This window comes from Hesperophylax consimilis, chromosome 19, assembly GCF_061612785.1.
Source record: "Hesperophylax consimilis isolate HC1 chromosome 19, BYU_Hcon_1.0, whole genome shotgun sequence".
Classification (NCBI taxonomy): domain Eukaryota; kingdom Metazoa; phylum Arthropoda; class Insecta; order Trichoptera; family Limnephilidae; genus Hesperophylax; species Hesperophylax consimilis.
In genome coordinates, this window is record NC_142854.1 from 25,511,891 (window position 1) to 25,533,000 (window position 21,110).

The 21,110-nt window shown below is 35.0% G+C and overlaps 1 protein-coding gene across 1 annotated transcript in view; it reads right to left on the bottom strand.

The window, feature by feature from the left end:
• Positions 1 to 21,110, bottom strand: part of LOC149415045 (uncharacterized) — a 59,950-nt gene that overhangs the window by 16,737 nt on the left and 22,103 nt on the right. Inside the window, exons 6-20 of the mRNA XM_089643435.1 lie at positions 20,336 to 20,906; positions 17,711 to 17,838; positions 16,567 to 16,722; positions 14,470 to 14,655; positions 13,153 to 13,233; positions 12,124 to 12,234; positions 11,804 to 11,939; positions 11,514 to 11,638; positions 9,685 to 9,882; positions 8,269 to 8,385; positions 7,313 to 7,403; positions 6,742 to 6,839; positions 5,400 to 5,561; positions 5,263 to 5,307; positions 590 to 796 (exon numbers count right to left, since the gene is read on the bottom strand). Of these exons, the coding sequence (XP_089499561.1) occupies positions 590 to 796; positions 5,263 to 5,307; positions 5,400 to 5,561; positions 6,742 to 6,839; positions 7,313 to 7,403; positions 8,269 to 8,385; positions 9,685 to 9,882; positions 11,514 to 11,638; positions 11,804 to 11,939; positions 12,124 to 12,234; positions 13,153 to 13,233; positions 14,470 to 14,655; positions 16,567 to 16,722; positions 17,711 to 17,838; positions 20,336 to 20,906 (2,412 nt within the window). The remainder of the gene's footprint in view (positions 1 to 589; positions 797 to 5,262; positions 5,308 to 5,399; positions 5,562 to 6,741; positions 6,840 to 7,312; positions 7,404 to 8,268; positions 8,386 to 9,684; positions 9,883 to 11,513; positions 11,639 to 11,803; positions 11,940 to 12,123; positions 12,235 to 13,152; positions 13,234 to 14,469; positions 14,656 to 16,566; positions 16,723 to 17,710; positions 17,839 to 20,335; positions 20,907 to 21,110) is intronic.

The window sequence follows — 21,110 nt, forward strand, 5'->3', positions numbered from 1 at the left end:
ATTTTCTAGGCCTGCTAGTCCATTACATCGGGCCGAGCGCCAAATATTGTTTTACACGACTTAATCACTTTTATTTTAGAGATTTGATAAGGCAAATTCAACCGCAGGTCTGTTCAATAAAATAAATCGTGCTTGAATTAAATAGTGCAAGTAGAACATACATTGGCCTTTCTTTTAAAAGAGAATTTTTATATATGCCTAGAAAAAAATAAAGAAACAAGCCTAAAAAAAAAAGTGTAAAATCTCCTACTTATGAACCGCTTTTCGGATATATTTTTATTGTAAATTGTGGCATATTAAGTTCTTCAGATTATGATCGGATAATATTTTAATATTTTTGCCCGAACTTCACAAAATAAAATAAAACATTTTTGTGATGATTATTTTTTTGCGATATCATTATCCATGCTTCATTAATCACCTAAAAATGTGATTTAAGATAATTTTCCTCATGTTAATGAGCATTTTTGAGAATATTTTAAATATAATTTATTTTTTAGCTGTCATATTTCTAAGGAACATGTAGCTTTTGAGTTTTCATGCTTCATTTACTGCAAAACCGAATTACAGAAAAAAATGTATAACTTACCGGTGCACCCCGTTCTCCCGGTAATCCAGGAGACCCATCCTTGCCCGCCGGACCCAGGGAACCTGTAGACCCCGTGGGGCCTCTGGGTCCCTCGGGGCCCGGCGCCCCCCGCTCTCCGGGGGCGCCCCCTGACCCCGGCTGGCCGGTATCTCCCTTGGGTCCCGACAGACCCTCGGAACCGCGACGACCGCGAGATCCACGGAATCCCTAAAAATAAAATAAAATACTATTAAAAGATGCAAAAACAAAAAACAATAAACGAAATATACATTTTTTTTAAATTTGGTAATTAATACTGTTAAGTTATTAGCTCAAAAACATATTTTTTCACAGAGACGAAACATATCATTGTTGTATCGGAATTTAACAATATTACCGGTGCAGGCCTTCTTATGGTACAAAATATTGATTCAACAACTCGAGACGAGGAAGAACAACGGTGAAACCAATATAACTATCAAATATGTGAACTCTGTACCTAAAATTATTGAATGTGCGCCAAAAAACTGAAACAACAAAAAATAAAATGCTACTACCAAAATGTGAGAGGGATCCGCACTAAACTTCCCATGTTGCTGACTTCGGCGGCAACTATCAGCAGTGATATCTTCATTTTAACCGAAACATGGCTCGACTCAGGAATCAATTCCGCCGAATTAGGCTTCCCTAATTTCAACATCTACCGTATGGATAGGAATTCTAAAACAAGTGCCAAAACGAGAGGAGGTGGTGTAGCCATTGCTATCTCAAAAAATCTCAGTTCTTCAAAAATATCCACAAAAAACACATCCATCGAGCAACTATTTGTCAATGTGAACACTTCTAGAGGTAAAATAATAGTGGGATGTGCATACTTACCTCCGAATTCTGATGTCCAAAGCTACAGCAATCACTGCGACGAGGTTGAATCAATTTGTGCTAAATATCCTAATACTAAACTACTTCTAGTTGGTGATTACAATCTGCCACATTATGATTGGTGTAATATGAATTCTGTCAATTCTTGTTCTAATGTTAATATTCGTGTTATTAGAGATATGGCACTGTTCTTAGGTCTAACACAGTGTAATAATGTTCTTAATATAGGAGGTCGTACGTTGGATTTGGCACTGTCAAATGTGTCTGACATCTGTGTTGTGAGAAGTACCGAAATTCTATTACCTGTCGATGTTCATCCACCACTAGAAATATGCATGTCCAATCTTAAACCAATTCCTATCGTAAAAAAGGTAGTAGAAACTCGAAATTTCAAAAAAGCTGACTATGTTAAAATTTCAAATTTCCTTAAACAGACTGACTGGTCATTCTTTGATAGCGACGATGATATTAATGTACACCTTAAAAAATTTTACTTCATCGTTAATTCTGCAATTGAACAATTTGTTCCTTTAACGACTTACAGAGAAACTCTATACCCAAAATGGTTCTCAAAAGACCTGATAGACTTAATTTACCTCAAAAAATTATCTCATAAGAGATTCAAACAAAGTCGCCTGGCCATCGATTATACTGCGTTTCAAAAATTGAGGGCAGAGTGCAATAAGCTCTCCGCAAAATGTTACAAAAATTACATTAGTGATGTCGAAGGCTCTATCATGGACGACTCAAATTTCTTTTGGAAATATGTTAAATCCCAAAAAGAAAATGGTACTTACATACCTAGTAGTGTGTCATTCGATTCTAAATTATCCCAAAATCTTCAGGAAACTGTTAATCTTTTTGCTGATTTTTTTAGCGGCGTTTACATTAATGCAAGTGAAGACAGCAATATTTCGTGCTTTGATTTGGTTGAAACTCTTGATATATCTGACTGTAATGTAACCATAGACGATATTATATCTAAGCTGAAGAGTCTTGATTCCCGAAAATCCGCAGGACCTGATAATGTTCCGCCCAGGTTTTTAGTAAATTGTATGCATACATTGTCATATCCTATTCATAAGTTATTTACAAAGTCACTCTCATCAGGTGTATTCCCGGACCTTTGGAAGTTTAGTCTTTTAACGCCCATTTTCAAAAAAGGTAATAAGAGCGAAGTAACAAATTATAGGCCAATATGTATAATGTCTACTTTACCCAAACTTTTTGAAAGCCTAGTACTAGATAAGTTGATATCCCGAATCAATCGAACCATCTCTCCCCTTCAACATGGATTCATTAAAGGTAGATCTACTCTTACCAATTTGATATTGTACACGAATGATATTGTTAATGCCCTTAATGCATCACATCAAACTGATTCCATATATACTGACTTCAGTAAGGCATTTGATAAAGTAAACCACAAAATATTATTACGTAAACTAAAATTGTTGGGAATAAGAGGGAGCATGTTGGAATGGTTTAAGAGTTATCTATTAGGAAGGTACTTAGCAGTCAAGATAGATTCGTTTACTTCTTATACATTTGCTGCCTCGAGCGGAGTACCACAGGGATCTCACTTGGGCCCAATATTATTTTGTTTGTTTATCAATGATATTGTTAATATTTTTACTAATGTTAAAGTCCTGTTATTTGCCGACGATCTGAAGATATACAGAATAATCAAAGACGATGACGATCGCGCAATTTTGCAGTTGAACCTTAATAAACTATGTGCGTGGTGTTCTGTCAATGATTTGCAACTAAATTTAGGTAAATGCCAGATTATCAGTTTTTACAAAGGCAAAAATCCACTTAATTTTTCCTATTTTATGAATGGTGCTAATCTTCTTCGTGTATCACAGATTCGTGATCTTGGTGTTATATTCCACGAGAGTCTACAGTTTAACGAACACATCGATGAAATAACAAGCGATGCGATGAGAATACTAGGTTTTATTTTGAGAATGGGAGCAAATTTTAAAAGTATGTCAACATTAAAACATCTGTATTGCTCGTTAGTACGAAGCAAATTAGAATACAATTCCACCGTATGGTCACCGTACTACAAGGTCCATTCTCAATCATTAGAAAAGGTACAAAATAAATTCCTTCGGTACATTAATTTTAAAATGAAAATTCCAATCGAATTTATAAATTACAATAACTTGCTTGCTGAAACTAAACTTCTTAAATTATCTGATAGAAGAGTGTTAATTGATTTGCTATTTTTATTCAAAATTATTAAATCTTTAATTGACAGCCCTAATTTGTTGGAACTTATTTGCATTAATGTTCCTGCTAGGCAAACTCACAGTAAAGATACTTTTAAATTTAACAAGAACCTCAACACTAATTATTCTATTTTTTCACCAATTCCTAGAATTCACAACCTTGCGAATAAATACTGTGAACTTATAGATATGTTTGGTTTTGACAATTTTGTGTGCTTTAAAAGGCAACTTATTTCGATTCTATCGGCTAATAATTAACTTTTATAGCTTTAATAATTTTATTACATCTTCTCCCATTCGAAACCTTTCAAGTAAATTATATCCATATTTGTTTGTTTTTTATTTGCTCTACTATACACTTATAATTGTATGCATATACCTACTAACTACTTTTTATACATAACACTATGTTCCATCTCAGATCTTATTATTTCTTATTCATGTCGATATTGCTAAATTCTATTAGTTTTTGCTTTTTACAGGTGCAACTCTTATTTTGTTATTTTTTTTTTTTTTTTTTTTTTTTTTAAATCTCTGTTATAATGTTCTTTACCTCACGAGTAAGTTACACTCTAATTTATATTGGTTTATCGATTTGTTAAACTCACAATTAATACTGGGTTTAAACACACCCACTTACTTACTTTTTATGTTGAACTTTCTTTTACTTACTATTTCATGCTTGGGTATATTTTATATTGAATCCATCTTATTAGTGTTTTGCTAATTTGCACAAAATTTTATTATATGTGTTGCTTTCTTACAATTAACTCCATTTATCTTCTTATGTTCAATTATTGTAATCAATGTAAATGTATATTTTCATGTAAAAGCCCATTAGGGCGTAAATAAAATAATAAATAAATAAATAAATAAATAAACATATATCTGAGTCTGATTATAAAAGGAAAGTGGAACATGAATATAATACAAGGTTTACAAAGAATGAAGGAATGCTTGTTCCAAAATATAATAATAAATACGGACGGCGAACCCTAGAATTTATCGTGACAAAAATGCTTAATATGTTACCCATTAATATATATAAAATTGCGATTCTACAAATAGATTGAGATATATGCTGAAACAATGGTTACTAAATAGAGATAGTTTATATTAATTTAGGTGTGTTAATTGTATAGTTATAGTAATAATATTATGTGTGTATGTATGTAATTGATCATTAACATCCTGTTGACAAACTGCTTTATTGCAGTTTAACGGGATTGTAGCTTGAAAACCAATAAAAAAATTAAAAAAACATATTTTTTTAAAAACAGTTATAAGTTTGCATTTTGTTTTTATTTATTTATTTATTTAACGCCCAGAGGGTTTTTACATGTAGGTGGTAGAATTTTAATGACAGTTTTGAAACATAAGAAAGAAATAATAAAAATAAAATTAAATTAAAAAATAATATAATATTTTCTATAGCCTAATTGTAAATTTCAGTTCATTTGAATCATATTAGTAAGTTTACACTGCATATTTGTTTCCTAATCTTTTTTGTAAAAACGATTAATTTGTGTATTTTAAGATACTTTTCGTACTGTAAATAAATTAATAAATAAATCTTACCCTTGGGCCAACTTCACCCCGTTCTCCTTGAAGTCCATTAGGACCCTGAAAATAAAAAAAATAAATATATGTTAATTAATACAATTTTGTACACAATTAAAATAAACACGATGTATATTTAAAAAATATATAAATACCGATTCTCCCTTATCGCCGGAAGGCCCCAGGGGCCCTGAGGTCCCCTTGTCACCCTTATCTCCAGTAGGTCCTGGATAGCCCTGGGCCCCAGGTGATCCTGTCTTTCCTCGTTCACCCGCAGGCCCTGCAGTGCCGGTTTCTCCTCGAGGTCCTTCGTAACCCTAGAATACTCAATACATTTTAATGGGTGGTACGAGTGTTAGATTATTAGAAAATTCACAATGAATTGGTCAAATCCCAAGTTCATCTCCAGAATAGGAGAAAGCATTCGGAATGAGACAATCGAAAGCACGTAAAGACTGTATCGTAAAAGAAAAAAAGTAAAAACGACTCAGTTATAGATAAAAGAGTCACCGAGGAAGCTAGCAGGTCTATTGACAGGACACACCCACCTCAGGAGACAAGTGCAATTGTTGTTATTGACTCACATTTGCAACAATTCTATATCTGTAGGAATCGTGTGTGAGGAAAATTTTCAATTGTGATGTCAATAAGAAAATTGAGAGAAGTACATTAGGTTAAAAACATAGAATAAAGAATTTTGACAGCTCAGAATACCTACGTGATTGACAGTTGCAACATTTCATTCGATACCTCGTAATTCTATTAAGACAACCTGTGCGGTGTACACGTTAAGTGACCCACAATTTATATAAAAAAATATATTCCAGGATGTGGGGAGGTTAGTACAATCCCACGCGTCCCATATAGATAAAAAAATGATCAATTAAGGACAACTATGTAGGGTAAGGACAACTATATAGGGCTTGGGCCCAGCGCTCACTCAGGAGTGGCACTTGGTGCTGGTAGGCTGCGGTCACCAACGTGTTGGCGGAGGCCATTAGCCGCATCCTGGCTCCAGTGACCCGGTGTCTCATCAGGCCAGCAAATCCATTTAGTCCTAATTCGATGAACATGATAACGTATCTTCTGTATCCACATAAAATTCTACAGGCGTCATTATATTGGATTCGGAGTCATTATAATATCATATCTTATCAAATGGAGTGCTAAGAGAACCAGGAAAGTTTACATGTACTCTGACAAGACATGTTTCAGAAGACCAGGGGTAAGTCAGTTCCCAAATCTAACTAAATGTTAACCAGCTTCCCAAGTAGTTGTGTCAATTTGAAAGGTTAAGAAAACACTGATTACAGGACACAAGAAGTGCCTTGCGGCCGAATTTCGTGATCCAATTATAGGCCTATAATTGCACACAAAACTGTATTTCACCATGATTATGAAATTCAAATGGGATGGTGTTTGTTACTTGCCACATTTAGCGTTAATTTTGTAAAACAATAACATGTCTATAGGTTTGTATGTCACTGCATTTTATACCTTTGGTCCCTCGGGGCCTTCTAGACCAGGAATTCCTAGTGGTCCAAGAACACCCTTATCTCCCTTTGGTCCAAGTTCACCTCTCTCTCCATCCAAACCTAAAAAGCCACAAATTATTAAGAATTTTTTTGTATATTACAGATATTTTTTTTCTTATGTATGGTTTTAGTTTGTTGGTGAGGTCAATAGATGAGTATCGATGCACTTTGTACTTTATACCGAATTCAACGAACTCAAGAAGCCAGTGTCCAACAATATACTTATTTATAGACTTCACTGGGTAAAGACCGGCGGCTTCCTTCCTATCACCTAGATGGAAGAATTTCCCAAGACAGCTGATGAAGCAATCTAGTTTACAGAGGACGATGAAGTTTCAGCAGTAACAATGGTGTGATAATTTTATTGATATTAGTCAGTAAACAAACTACGCATAATCGAAGTGTTGTCATTTCTCTGTACCTTGGAAGGGCTGACATCTACTGACATCAGCATGATTCTTCAACAAAGTGCGGAGCCACGACCATAGTCTGACTCCTGCAGTATCAAATTGATAAAAAATATTTAACTGAACCTCTCGATCCTCTGTCTCCTTTGTCCCCCATAGGTCCCCTGGGCCCATCGTCTCCTTTGGGACCCCTGCTGCCTGGAAAACCAACTGTACCCTGAAAAATAATAATACATTTTATTTTATTTTATATTATATTTTATTTTTGTATATATATATATATAAACTACAAACAATACAAAACAAAATGAACCTTTGCCTGTCCAACTGGGAAGGATTCCCGTTTCAGGACAGCCAAATTGTGTATTTAGTACATAATATTCTTACAATGGAATGGCGATGCTGTCAAAACAAATTTTGAGAACATTGTTGATTGCATTCGAAATGACAGGATGGTTTCTTTATCCTTGAAAGAATCGCAAAGATGTAATTTATTACCAGGGTCAATTTGGATAACATTAGTAATTGCATTCAGAACAGATGAATGGTTTCTTTCGGGACATCACTAGTCTGAGATTCTTTCCAGGGCATTTTGGAGAACATTTACAATTGTATAGTTAGAAATTCTACATTTAATCAGTATAAAACATATGAATCCTATAGTACTATATTTTTAGAAATTACACATTACTAGACCAGAATATATGCCGAATGACATATGAATTTCCAATTTTAAAATTTCGAATCTTTATTTATTAAATGGATAGTCATTATTATACAGGAATCGAAATAAAACCGCACAAAAGATTCGCAAATTTAAATTTAAATAATAACAACAATGAAGATCAAGTACATATTATATTATATACACATATTATATTCGTGATCTTCTTATTTTTAGCACGGTCATACAAAGTTTCAGATACACGCACGTTAGAGATCTCATTTCTAGCATACGGTCTATTATCAACCTACCTCTGTCAGTTCCAATTTCCGTTGTAGTCCCGCCAAATACCCGTTCTGAGTTTCTGATTTCTTTTTCAGCAAATAGGGTAATAACTGCGCATGAGAGGTATTTTTACCTGTTGTCCGGGATGTCCTTGTTCGCCCTTAGGACCTGCTGATCCTTGCGCTCCTGGGTTTCCAGGTGCACCGTCCGTTCCAGGCAATCCGGGTAATCCAGGTTTTCCTGGCGGGCCCTGAAAAATAAAGTCAATTAGCAATTACACTTCCCTCCATTAATTTGGATTTGTTCCTGAAGTCCTAAGAAGAACCAAAAGGCATCGAGCATGCCTTATTACAGAGGCAATTGAAATCCACAAAAACCCCATGAATGTTAATAAAAACGATGGGGCAAAGATTAATAGCTTTTTATATCCGGTACTTGATGGCTACAACAAAACTACGCGCTGAAAACCACATTCATTTGGGCGCGCTTAAACGGTACCACTTCTATATAAATAAATACACACTTTACCACTGTGGTGATGGTCGACATTTTAAAATTGGCTAAAGAATTGTCTTCTATTTGACGTTTTGAGAAATATTTTAAAGCTGCGTAGAGCGCATCTTATTTTGCCCATGTGTTCGTGTCATTATAAAAAAAATGTTCAACAATAACTCTCGGGTTTTCCGAGCCCCAGATGCGACAATTTTGCTTGTTGACGAAGCCACCGAGGTGGAAATGGGCCTCATCACTCAAGATGATTTGCATTTGATTCACTCAAGTGAATTTTAATAATTTCAATGCATTTTTAAAGCGTGTATCGTTCCATTTTTATTAATGACGTAGTTTTTACTTGTCAAATGTCAAAAAATGACAGCTTCAAAAGTAACATCTACCGAAATAGCGGGCTATTCAGAATAACACCTCTTATTGGAAAACCCTGTATTTAAAGGGAATAGCATAATAAGTTTAAACTCTTTTTGTGTAAAAAACATAGAAATACTATAATAAGTTCAAACTCTTTTTTGTGTAAAAATATGGGAAAACTTTAATAAGTTCATACCCTTTTTGTGTAAAAAATATGGGAATGCTATAATAAGTTTAAACTCTTTTTGTGTAAAAAACATAAAAATACTATAATAAGTTCAAACCCTTTTTGTGTAAAAAAATATGGTAAAACTATAATAAGTTCAAACCCTTTTTGTGTAAAAAATATGCGAATACTATAATAAGTTCCAACTCTTTTTGTGTAAAAATATGGGAAAACTATAATAAGTTCAAACCCTTTTCGTGTAAAAAATATGGGAATACTATAATAGGTTCAAACCTTTCTATGTAAAAACTGACTCGTAAGTTCATATGCAGCTTACAGAAAAAATTTAAATATGATATTATTTTTTCTTCTTACTTTATTCAGCGTACAGAGTTTATTGCAGGTTTTAAATTTTGTCATCCAGATTATGCACATATGTTATAGCGGTGGATTATTTAAACAGATCAATATAAAATAGCATAAAAGTAATTTTATAATTATAAGGGTAACTGTACAAACCTGGATCCCAGTTGGTCCTGTGGGTCCAGCGGGTCCCGGCGCCCCCACCGGGCCGACGGGCCCTGACTGCCCTGGAGCTCCCGGACCCCCGCGCTGCCCGGGGGCGCCCTTGGGCCCCACGGCGCCCTCGGAGCCCGGCACGCCCGGAGCCCCCGGCAGACCTGGGAAGCCTCTAGGGCCTATGAATCCTCGTGGACCCTTTGGAGAAAGAACAACATTATTATGTCTTCAACTTAATATGATGTAATTCATTTCTCTAACTGCTCTGTTCAGCTATGATAAACCAATATTATGATTATTTTAGCTGCGTAACTTTTCAATCGGGAATACCCCAAGGATCATTTTTGGAGCCATCACTATTTTAGTAGTAATAATATTTGGATGATTTGTTCAGCGCCGTTTTTTGTGCAAAATCACCTGTAGTAATGTAAGCTTATATCGGAAAGTGTTTCCTTAAATCCAAAACCCCGCATTACGCATACTCCACTTGAACACTTTATGTTTTAAAGTTCTTCTTTCCGAAAATTACATTATGGTTCTCTTATTTAACATGCTATAGGGATGAACAAAATTCATAGTGTTTCTTTGAATGCTACTTATCTCGGTTGTCGAGACATTTTTGCTCTATTTAAAATAAGTCGTGTTTTATTAAATTGTTCTTTAATTCTAGAGGACCCCACAATGCTTCGCTATTGCTATTGCCTTTCTCGGGCGTCTCCAACTTCTTCCACCATTCGCTTCTATACACCACACTATTACTGTTAAAAAAACTACACTACATCGACTTTAATTCTACTCTGTATCACATTCCGGAGCAGAGATATTGCTTTAAGTATTCCTCGAGCGTCCCCGATTTTTGTTACCATTCAAACCAACTATCTAAAAACTCCTGGCAATAATAAGAAAACAAACTTAGAAATTTTCAGAGATATCGGTTGACTACGTTTCGAGTTTTGAGAGCACAAACATACGCAAGCTGGTGAAGGATTGTACCTTTTATTCAATAACTTTCAAAAAATTAAGCTTTTCCAGGTGCCTGGTATTTGCTGCTAGGTACTGAAAATTTGTTAGTAAGACTGGCACGGTTAGGTATCAAACAGATATTGTTCCGTACTTACAGCGGGAACCGACTCACTCCATTTTCAAGTCCATGAAAAGGTCTGTAATGATACAGGACTATCTTAGTGATATTTAAAATAAGACGCTTATGTTTTTCTTTAGTTGTGTACTTTGAGAATTAATAAATGAATATTAATCTAGGTTTATCCGTGACACTATCTAGGATACAAACCAATTTCATTAGAAACTTTGTAATCATTTAAAAGGTAGCTTCCAAAAATATGACCATTATTTTTTTCTTTGTCTTGTTCTGTTTCGTGTTTCGTTTAGATTTATTAGTTTTATCTACTTTTTCAATAAAGGGTATACTTCAAAATTAAATTAAAAGATTTTTTTCCTGATTAATCAGCGAGTTTGTGGTTGGGTCATTATAGAACATACTAGAAGTTTCGGCCTTTGCCAAGAAGCTCGTTTGGTAAAATTTGTAACCATAGCAACAGGAATGTTCGAGAACGTTTTTCACCTATATAAGCGACAGCATGAAGGAACTCGACAGTATAGTATCAGCAACCTTGAAACCGATACCGAGTTAATTGCCTACGTTACGCGCTTGAAATTATATCTCGAACTTTCCTTTTGTAAAACGTTCTGCTTGTGTTTGAAATCGAGTCGTAATTTATTAATATTTAAGAACATGAACGATACCTACAGTTATATATATTTTTAAGTAAATAATATGTACTCTTATTTAGGTATAATGTATTGCTTACAAGTTCCCCTGGCAGGCCAGGTTGCCCCGCAGGCCCGTCTTCCCCCTGCGAGCCCTCGTGCCCTGGCAGGCCCTGCTCTCCCATCACCCCCTGGGCACCTCTCTCCCCCTTTTCGCCGGGTAAACCTGGATAAACATATCATATTAATCATATTAATTATATTTAATATTAAGGCCCGAATACGCTATTGTAGTCACAATTGAATGATTTATTTGCTAGTTACGAGTGGCTCAATGCGTTTTGCGGTGCCGTGTGTACGAAGCCATTGAATTAGCCAAATAACAACTTACCCAGAAGGCCTTGGTAGCCCAACTCGCCCTTGTTTCCAGGCATCCCTGTGAGACCCCTTTGCCCGTCTCGCCCCGGTTTCCCCCGCCGGCCTTCTCTGCCCGGAGGGCCCGTCGGCCCCAGCATACCCGCTGGCCCCTGAAATCATTCAATAATATAACTTATGAAAGATGAGAATTTTTTCTTGATCTGATTAAATTTGCACCAGACTAGGCACGTATTGACTGATGGAAGCTAGATTTCAGCCGACACTGAAACAATTTTCATCGAATTTTTGGCCGAAAATCGTTTATTCGAAAACTAGAAATAGGGTTTTTCTTACCTGTTCTCCGACATCTCCTGGCTCTCCTTTGGCCCCGTCAGCCCCTGGTCGTCCCTCAGAGCCCGAAGGTCCAGTGAGCCCCATGGGACCCTGGGCCCCCCTCATGGAGGTCTGAAATAACAATCATCAATTAATATTCAATATTTATTAAAGGTAAACATATGTTTACAAGACAAGGTTCTATGCGAAGCACAAAGGATAACAAATTATTATAAGCAATAATTATTAGTCTGAAACACAAATCTTAATTGAAAAAACCTTCCGAGAAAAAATAAATGCCGCCGACGGGAATTGAAGCCGCACCTTGAGAAAATAGTGAAAATATACTATTTAATTTGTATGGTGAATATTTGGTCATTTATAAAACGTACTATTATATTCGGTTCTATTCTGTCAATTTTTAACACAGAAGGAAATCTAGTATTGGTTGTATTTTTTTATATAATTTAAGAAATCATAAAATTCAACTGTTTATTTCCAAATATTAATAACTAGCTATAAGAAATTCTCTAAATGATAATGAAAACCCTATCAAACTCCGGTACATAGTTTAGAAGAACTAAGTGCACAAACAGACAGACGCAGATAATGATTTTGTTTCAAACTATTTAGACCAATGTATTGTCACGATTACGAATTTAGTAAAAGTTTATCAGGAAACGGCCTGTAATTCAGTTTTAAGATCATTAACTTTTCCGAACGTTTTAGACTATTCCCGAACATTCGAGAATGTTCCGAAATGATCTGGAATGCTCTCGAATACTCTCGAATGTTCTGGACTGTTCTAGAAATTTCTAGAGGGCGAAACTTCCAGCCCTTATATCTTCAAAAGTACGCCCTTCAGGTAAAAACGGGAACCTTCTTCATGGATGGGGGATAGAGAGCTACCACACCATATAACTCCCTTGAACGTATCGGGACTCGTTTCTGACTTCTAGCGGCAAGCAAATTGTACACTTACTTTTATAATATATGTATTGATTAAATGAATTACTAAATAGATTTTTTTTATATTTATTTAATACTTACAATATGCTGTGCAAGCATTTGTTGCATTGCTTCTGGTTGTCCATCGGGACCTTTCTCGTTTCCTCCGCCTTGCCCTGTCAACTGATAAACCAAAAAATACATACATTATTATATTTACCATCGAAGCAATATTAACGCGAAGCTTAATGCTAAATAACTATTTTCGATTAATCTTTATAACGAATTGTCTTATATTATGAATACCAAAAAATATGCTTTAGATAAAATGAAGGTTTTCCTATCGCTTTCCTTGAGTAGAATACAAATAAACAAATTGATTACTTAATAAAAAATATAAATGTAAACTAAAAAAAAATGTTTTTCAATAGAAATGCATGAACGCATAAAATAAACAACTTTAAAAAATACAATATTATAACTAAGTTTATTGTCTGTGACAGTTTCCCTTGACTAACTTTTTGCTTTCTTATTAAATTGTTTACAAAATAAATAAATAAAAACCACTTTTGTGCTTGAAATCGAGCGTTTCTAGACTCATTTTGTCAATCGATTTTAATGCCTATTACCTATATTCGTGACGATATAAAGCATACCAAGAATATACACATTTATGGTTTGTAGCTTCCTCTTAATAACAATTTTTTGAGCAAAACGCTTTGTCCAATCTTTTGAATCCATTTTAACTCCTCCCTCTTGATATTTCCGCTTTACATAATTTTACAAATTGATTTAATGTTTACATATTTATTCATTTAACGCCCAGAGGGCTTTTATATGGTTGGTAGTATAATTTTAATTTGACAGATACTTTGAAACATAAAAAATAAAAATAAAATTACATTTGATAAAAGCTATGCAACAAGTCATACAAACACAAGAAACAAAAACAGAAAACTAAATTTATTTGTAGGTTTACATGATGTGTTTAGGAGTATTGTTGAAATAAATGTTTTAAATGATCCACAAAACTTGCCAAGTTGGTATTGAATATGTCAACATCACCCAAGTAATGATTTCCCATTGTATTGGTGTATTGTAGACTTCTAAATGAAAAGACATGGCTTGGTGTTCCCTCTTTCTAAAAAACGGTACATCTCCCCCGATGTAAATAGTTGTTGTTTCTTGTACTAATTAATTACTTCCAATATTTGGCCGTATTTAGCAGGTTGACCATATTGATAGCTGGGTACTTCCCCACCTTCTATTTCCCATCTCCTACCCCTCATCATCACAACATACCATTGGGGTTGCTATAGTCTCACTGGCTCCAGACTATTGGGAGCAGTTGCGACTCTTGTCCGCTTTAACTCACATAAAAATTAAAAGTGTCATAGTGATAAAATAATTAGTTGTTACCGGAATAAGGAAGACATGTCCAGGGGGTCCGGAAATCCCATCAGAGCCGTGTATCCCGTCTCGGCCGGTGTCCCCCCTCGGACCAGGGGGCCCCGAGTTACCAGGGGGGCCCGGGTACCCGCGCGGACCGGGGGGGCCTCGCCCGGGGTCGGGCTGCGCATAGGGTCCGCCTGACACCCAGGAGCTCTACAAATAAAATAGATTTGTTATTTATTTAGATTCAGGAGGGAACTATTAATTGTATAACCAACACCTCTAACACAGGTCACTCCAAGTACCTCGATACGCTTGGTTACTTAGCAGAGGTGCACGGGTTCATGGGGTGAGTTTTGTCCAGGTTTTGGCGGCCGAATTGGGCTACTCTTGCCGTAATCTCTCGAACCATTGCCTTGGTTCTTCACTTCCAAACCCAGTGACACCCAGACTCCTATAAACCTGTCATACCTTTTTTCCTTTTAGATTTTCCTGTCCTTCCTTTGTACCTTAAAACACCCCCTACACAGCATCCACAAGTATTACGAAAAATAATTTCTTTCAGAGCCTCTTGCTGTAAAAAAAAACTACGTTCGGTTATATTTTCCCTTAGAATCTATTTATACCATTTTTCTTGAAGTTTCGCTGTTTACAGAATCAATAAATAGCCAGATCTACACAGAGTTTTTAGAAATCAGATGAACATAATCATTTTCCTCGTATTTTGAACGTCAAGTGTGTGAAATCAGATGTAGACAGTAATTTTCCTCTTATTTTGAACGTCAAGTGTGCAAAATCAGATGAAGACAGTCATTTTCCTCTTATTTTGAACGTCAAGTGTGCAAAATCAGATGAAGACAGTCATTTTCCTCTTATTTTGAACGTCAAGTGTGCGAAATCAGATGTAGACAGTAATTTTCCTCTTATTTTGAACGTCAAGTGTGCGAAATCAGATGTAGACAGTAATTTTCCTCTTATTTTGAACGTCAAGTGTGCGAAATCAGATGTAGACAGTAATTTTCCTCTTATTTTGAACGTCAAGTGTGCAAAATCAGATGTAGACAGTCATTTCCCTCTTATTTTGAAGTTTGCTAAATTTCATCAATAAGTATAAAATACGCCAATATAAAACCAAAAAATATGATTCATTGGCTTCAAATCTAGGTGGATTCAATGGCTTTAAATCTAAGTGGATTCGTTGACTTTAAACCGCAGTACGCAGTTTCAAGCCAATTAATCTAGGTGGTTTTATTGGCTTTAAATCTGGGTGGAATCAATAGATTTTAATCTAGGTGGATTCATTGGCTTCAAATCTAGGTAGATTAATAGGCTTTAAATCTAAGTAGATTCGTTCGCTTTAAACCACAGTAAGCAGTTTCAAGCTAATGAGTCTAAGAGGATTCATTGGCTTTAAACCACAGTAAGCAGTTTCAAGATAATGAGTCTAAGAGGATTCATTGGCTTTAAACCACAGTAAGCAGTTTCAAGATAATGAGTCTAGGTGGATTTATTGGCTTTAAACCACAGTAATCAGTTTCAAGATAATGAGTCTAGGTGGATTTATTGTCTTTAAACCACAGTAAGCAGTTTCAAGATAATGAGTCTAGGTGGATTCATTGGCTTTAAACCACAGTAAGCAGTTTCAAGCTAATGAGTCCAGGTGGATTTATTGGCTTTAAACCACAGTAAGCTAGGTGGATTTATTAGCTTTAAATCTAGTTGGATTTATTGGCTTTAAATCTAGTTGGATTTATTGGCTTTAAATATAATTGGATTCATTGGCTTTAAACCGTAGTAAGCAGTGTCATATGTTTTCATATAAATATTTTGAGAAATACTATTAATTAAATAATATGGAAAATGTATACATAATGTGTGTGTATTACACCAATCGATCGAGTGGTTAAAGCAGAATTAGGGATGGGGTGTTTTTTTTAACCTCCTGTTGACAGTTACCTTTTGTGTTATTTATTTATTTATATATACGCCTAAAAAGGCGTTTTTTTAAGGTAAAGTCTTAAAAAGGTCACCAATCTCCGAATAAAATTCTAGATTAAAATTTAAAAATCAAATCCTCGCCTCCCGCCACAGACACTCTTCTTTAAATGAATAGATGTAACTAACATTTGAGTTCTCCGTAGTAGTCGGTTCAATCTCTCCGTCATAATCATCTCCGTCTGAATCAGGGGCAGGTGTTGAGCCACTGGTACCATTGAGAGGAGTCACGGGCAGTTCTCCAGTTGATATTGTGCCGCTCCCTCCGGACACACCACTGCCGAACTGGAAAAATTATAACATGTAAAATATAAAATTTAATTGAATTAAAAAATTATTTTGCACTCGGAGATTCGAACCCGCGGCATACGGATTCGTAGTTAAGGACTTTTCTCCTTACCATTATGATTTTACCTACCGCCAACTTTTTGTTGTGGGATGGTGAGTGGACTGTGGAGGGTCTTTTTGGGGATCGAGAGAGAGTCTGGCTGGAGAGGTCAAATGGTTTTCCTCAAACAGTCTCTCCTGCATTCAACGCCGAGACCCATACAAACCTCACCCCCATGAACTAAGGCACCCCTGCCAGCACCCCGAATCACCAAACGTAGCGATCCACTTGATGTGACTTATGGCAAGAGTGTTGCTTAACAAATTGAAACTGTGCAAAATGAGCTAGAACCAAAATATTCTAAGTCTGTGGCGACATGGGTTTCTATTCAGATCTACACTGAAGGAATTTCTAGTGTGTATTATCTTCAGTAGTTAGAAGTGTGGAAGTCATTTCTGAGACACGACACGGTCAAATGTGACAGAAATGAGGATTCTTCAAGGATGATTACAACAAATCAGGAAATAATCAACACTCTCTATAAATGCATTATTTTTCACAGAGACGTAACATTTCGTTATTGTATTGAAACGTAAATATCTTGCCTGTGCAGTCTTTACTATGGAAAACCATATTGATTCAGTATGTATGTGACTCTGATTATAAAAATAAATTGGGATATAAACATACAACACTAGGTTCACAAATAATGAAAGTATGCTTGTTCCAAAATAAAGCAATACACATGGAAAGCGAACGCTATAATATACCGCCCCTAAAATGTTCAACATGTTGCCAAGTAACAAAAAATTGTACATTCCCAAATAGATTCAGATATATGTTGAAAACATGGCTCATAAGTAGAAATACTTTATACTAATCATTACTATCAATCAATAGCTGTTATTTATTCAAACAAACCAATAAAATAAAATAAAAACTTACCCCGGGTCGTCTAGATCCAATAATATTGTAACCTCCAGAAACATTATAAGAACTTCCAGAAGAATTGACACCTCTATTCTCAAATCCACTTTTGGTAGCTTCTCCTCTTAGATAGTCTTCTTCTTGGGCTATAACCATGGACACAAATTAATAATAATGACAATAAACTTAATACATATGGAAAATGAGTCGTACAACAGTTTTTTCTTTATAAAAGCCCCACGTTGGGCGCCAATTTATAACAGGATTTATTTGCTAAAATTTCAAAATATTTTTCCCAGACTGACACGGGCTTTATGGAAGTCACGCCATCTCATTTTGTATTACTGTGAGATATTTGATTTAAACATTGATAGAAAGAGATAACAATATGTTTTGTATTTGAATTTAAAAGTTTACAATAGGCACTCCCGAAAAAAAATAGTAAATCAGTGAGGATGTAAAGACGTGAATACCTGAGGACGTTTCAGTTGGTGACAGATATAGTTTTTATTTTTTTATTTTTTTTTTTTATTAGGAACATTAACAGGTTTATAACATAACATGCATAGAGAGAGAGAAAAAATAAGTAATAGAATTAGGTTACAACCCAATAACCAATGTTCACATCATGCAATAAAGATAAAGAAGGTTAAAAAGCAATAAACAAACAAAGAAAACAAAGAAAGGTTAAAAACAAAGAAATGTTAAAAACAAGGAAATAATAAGAGAAAATGTTTATATATATATACACGTATAAACACATACATACATATATATACATACACATGCATATACACATATAAATACATACGTACACACATACATATACATAGTTGCATACATACATACGCATACATACATGCATACATACATACATACACACACGTACATTTGATATTAAATACAAATAATATGTAAGAGTGATAATGAATAAATGATGAATGTAATGTATTAAATTTAGAAAAGGGTTAATTATTACAATACTCTGTTAACAATTTTTTTAAAAGCTCCTAAGGTACACGACAGGATATCAGCATCAAAATAAGTTTTATTATAATTATTGCAAGTTCTTAGTAAGAAAGAATTTTGCCTGAGACTCGTTGAAGCAATTTCGATATGAAACAATGATTTTTCTCTAGTTTTCTTACTTGGGCTCTAATATTGATTGATGACAAAAGGGCTGGACAGTCAATATGACCACTCAAGACTTTGTGTAAGTAAATCATGTCCGCAGTGTCTCTCCTGCTTTTTAATGTTTTAAGTCCGTAGTGCTTGATAGAGCTTTCCATATCGTAATAACGTAATTGTCTCCTGAAGTGATGTACAAACTTTCTTTGAACAGCTTCAATGCGTTTTGTGTGAATGTTATAAAAAGGATTCCATATGGCAGAAGCGTACTCAAGATGACTACGGACGTAGGAGTAATACAAAATTTTGAGTGTATGGATATTGTTGAATTCCTTTCCAATACGGAATAAAAATCCTAACATGCTCAATGATTTCTTGACAATCTTATCCACATGTGCCTTGAATGAAAGTTTGTCGTCAATCAGTACACCGAGGTCTCGAATTTGATTGACTTTATTGAGTGGTTGACTGTTTGTAATATGGTAATTATATTCAATTTTATTTTTATTTTTTGTAAAGGTTATTACATAACATTTGGCAGTATTCATGTGGAGATAGTTGACAGTACAATAATCATTAAGCCTATTAAGATCTTGTTGCAGTTTATAACATTCAGTAATAGAGTTAATAGAAAGAAATATTTTCATTTCATCAGCAAAAAGTAAAACTTTAGCATGCTTAAAGCATTTTACAATGTCATTGATAAATAAAGTAAAAAGCAACGGTCCCAGGTGAGATCCTTGAGGGACACCTGAAGGTACATTGACAATCTCAGAATTGAAACTGTTTACTGCTATTATCTGGGAGCGTCCGTTTAGGTATGAAACTAGCCATCGGTACAAATTACCGTGTATTCCTAAAGCTAGAAGTTTGGACAATAATAGGCTGTGGTCGATTTTATCGAATGCTTTGGAGAAATCAGTATATATAAAGCATCCACTTGGATTCGTTTGTCCATTGATTTTGAAATATGTTCGGTGAATACTGCAAGATTGGATACAGTTGATCTCTTTTTCATAAAGCCGTGTTGATTATCAGTTATAACAGACTTAACACAGTCATAGAGTTGCTCGTGAACAATCTTTTCAAGAATCTTACTGAAGGTAGGTAGTTTTGAAATTGGCCGATAGTTCTGGACGTCGTTTTTAGAGCCGGATTTGAATACTGGTGTAATGAGAGCACATTTCCATCGGTCTGGGAAGATGCCTTCTTTCAGTGATGATTGAAAAAGTAGTAGGAGAGGCTTAGATAATTGCTTGCTGCACATTTTTATAAAGTAAGATGGTATTTTGTCATATCCTTCTCCCAACGACCATGAGACATCATTAATTATTTTTTCTATCTGTTCCTTGGAAATTGAAATAGTAGAAATATTTATAGGATTATCAGTTTGGGGATTATTAGCGAAAGCCTTTGGAGTAACATTATGATTATAAGTGGATGCAAAATGATTTAGTAAAGCGAGACGTATGACAAATGTTTAAAATTGATTTACTTTAAATTTATTTTACTTACCACTTCTTCCACCTCCAGTTTCAGAAACAGAAACTGATCCACCAGCAACAGTGTAGCCTCTCCCTAAATCATACCTTCCTCCTACGTACGGTCTAGAAACGACAATGGGTCTCACAGAATTTTCATCGTAGTCTGCCTCTTCCAAAAGGTCTTCTTCGTAAGCTCCAAGATCTCCATTAGTTCTTCTCGTGACATTCCTCTCGATTCTAGTTCCAAAACTTTGTTGGATTCTTCCAGTATCTCCTGAATTGGTTTCGACTCCTTCAACTGTAAAATTTTGAGAGTGTCCAAAAATAGTTGTACCAATCGAAGAATAATTTCCTTCGTTTATTGATGTTTCTATTGCTGATGCTCCACTATTTTCTGAATCGTCTACCGACATGTTTTCCAGTTTTGAGTTGGTGTTTCCTGATGGTTGTCCATTCGAAACTGTCGTCCAGGATGTTGTGAAGACTCTCCCTTCGATAGTCTCTGAGACATCTCCTCCATAGAAGCAGTTTGGTGCGACTGTTTTGCACATGTCGTATGCTACATCTGGGGTATCTGCCACTTGGACAAGTTGAACATCACCCTAAAAACATTTTAAATATCAGTATTGACTTTTGAAATATGTTATTTAAATTTTCATAGATATAAAAAATAGAGTTTTTCTTTAAATGCTACTTTAGACATTTGTATCTATTTAAATAAAACACGCTTTATTAAATACTCGTACATTCTGGAATATTGTTATAAATTTTAATGATGTCTATAAAAATATTTCATATCTATTCTC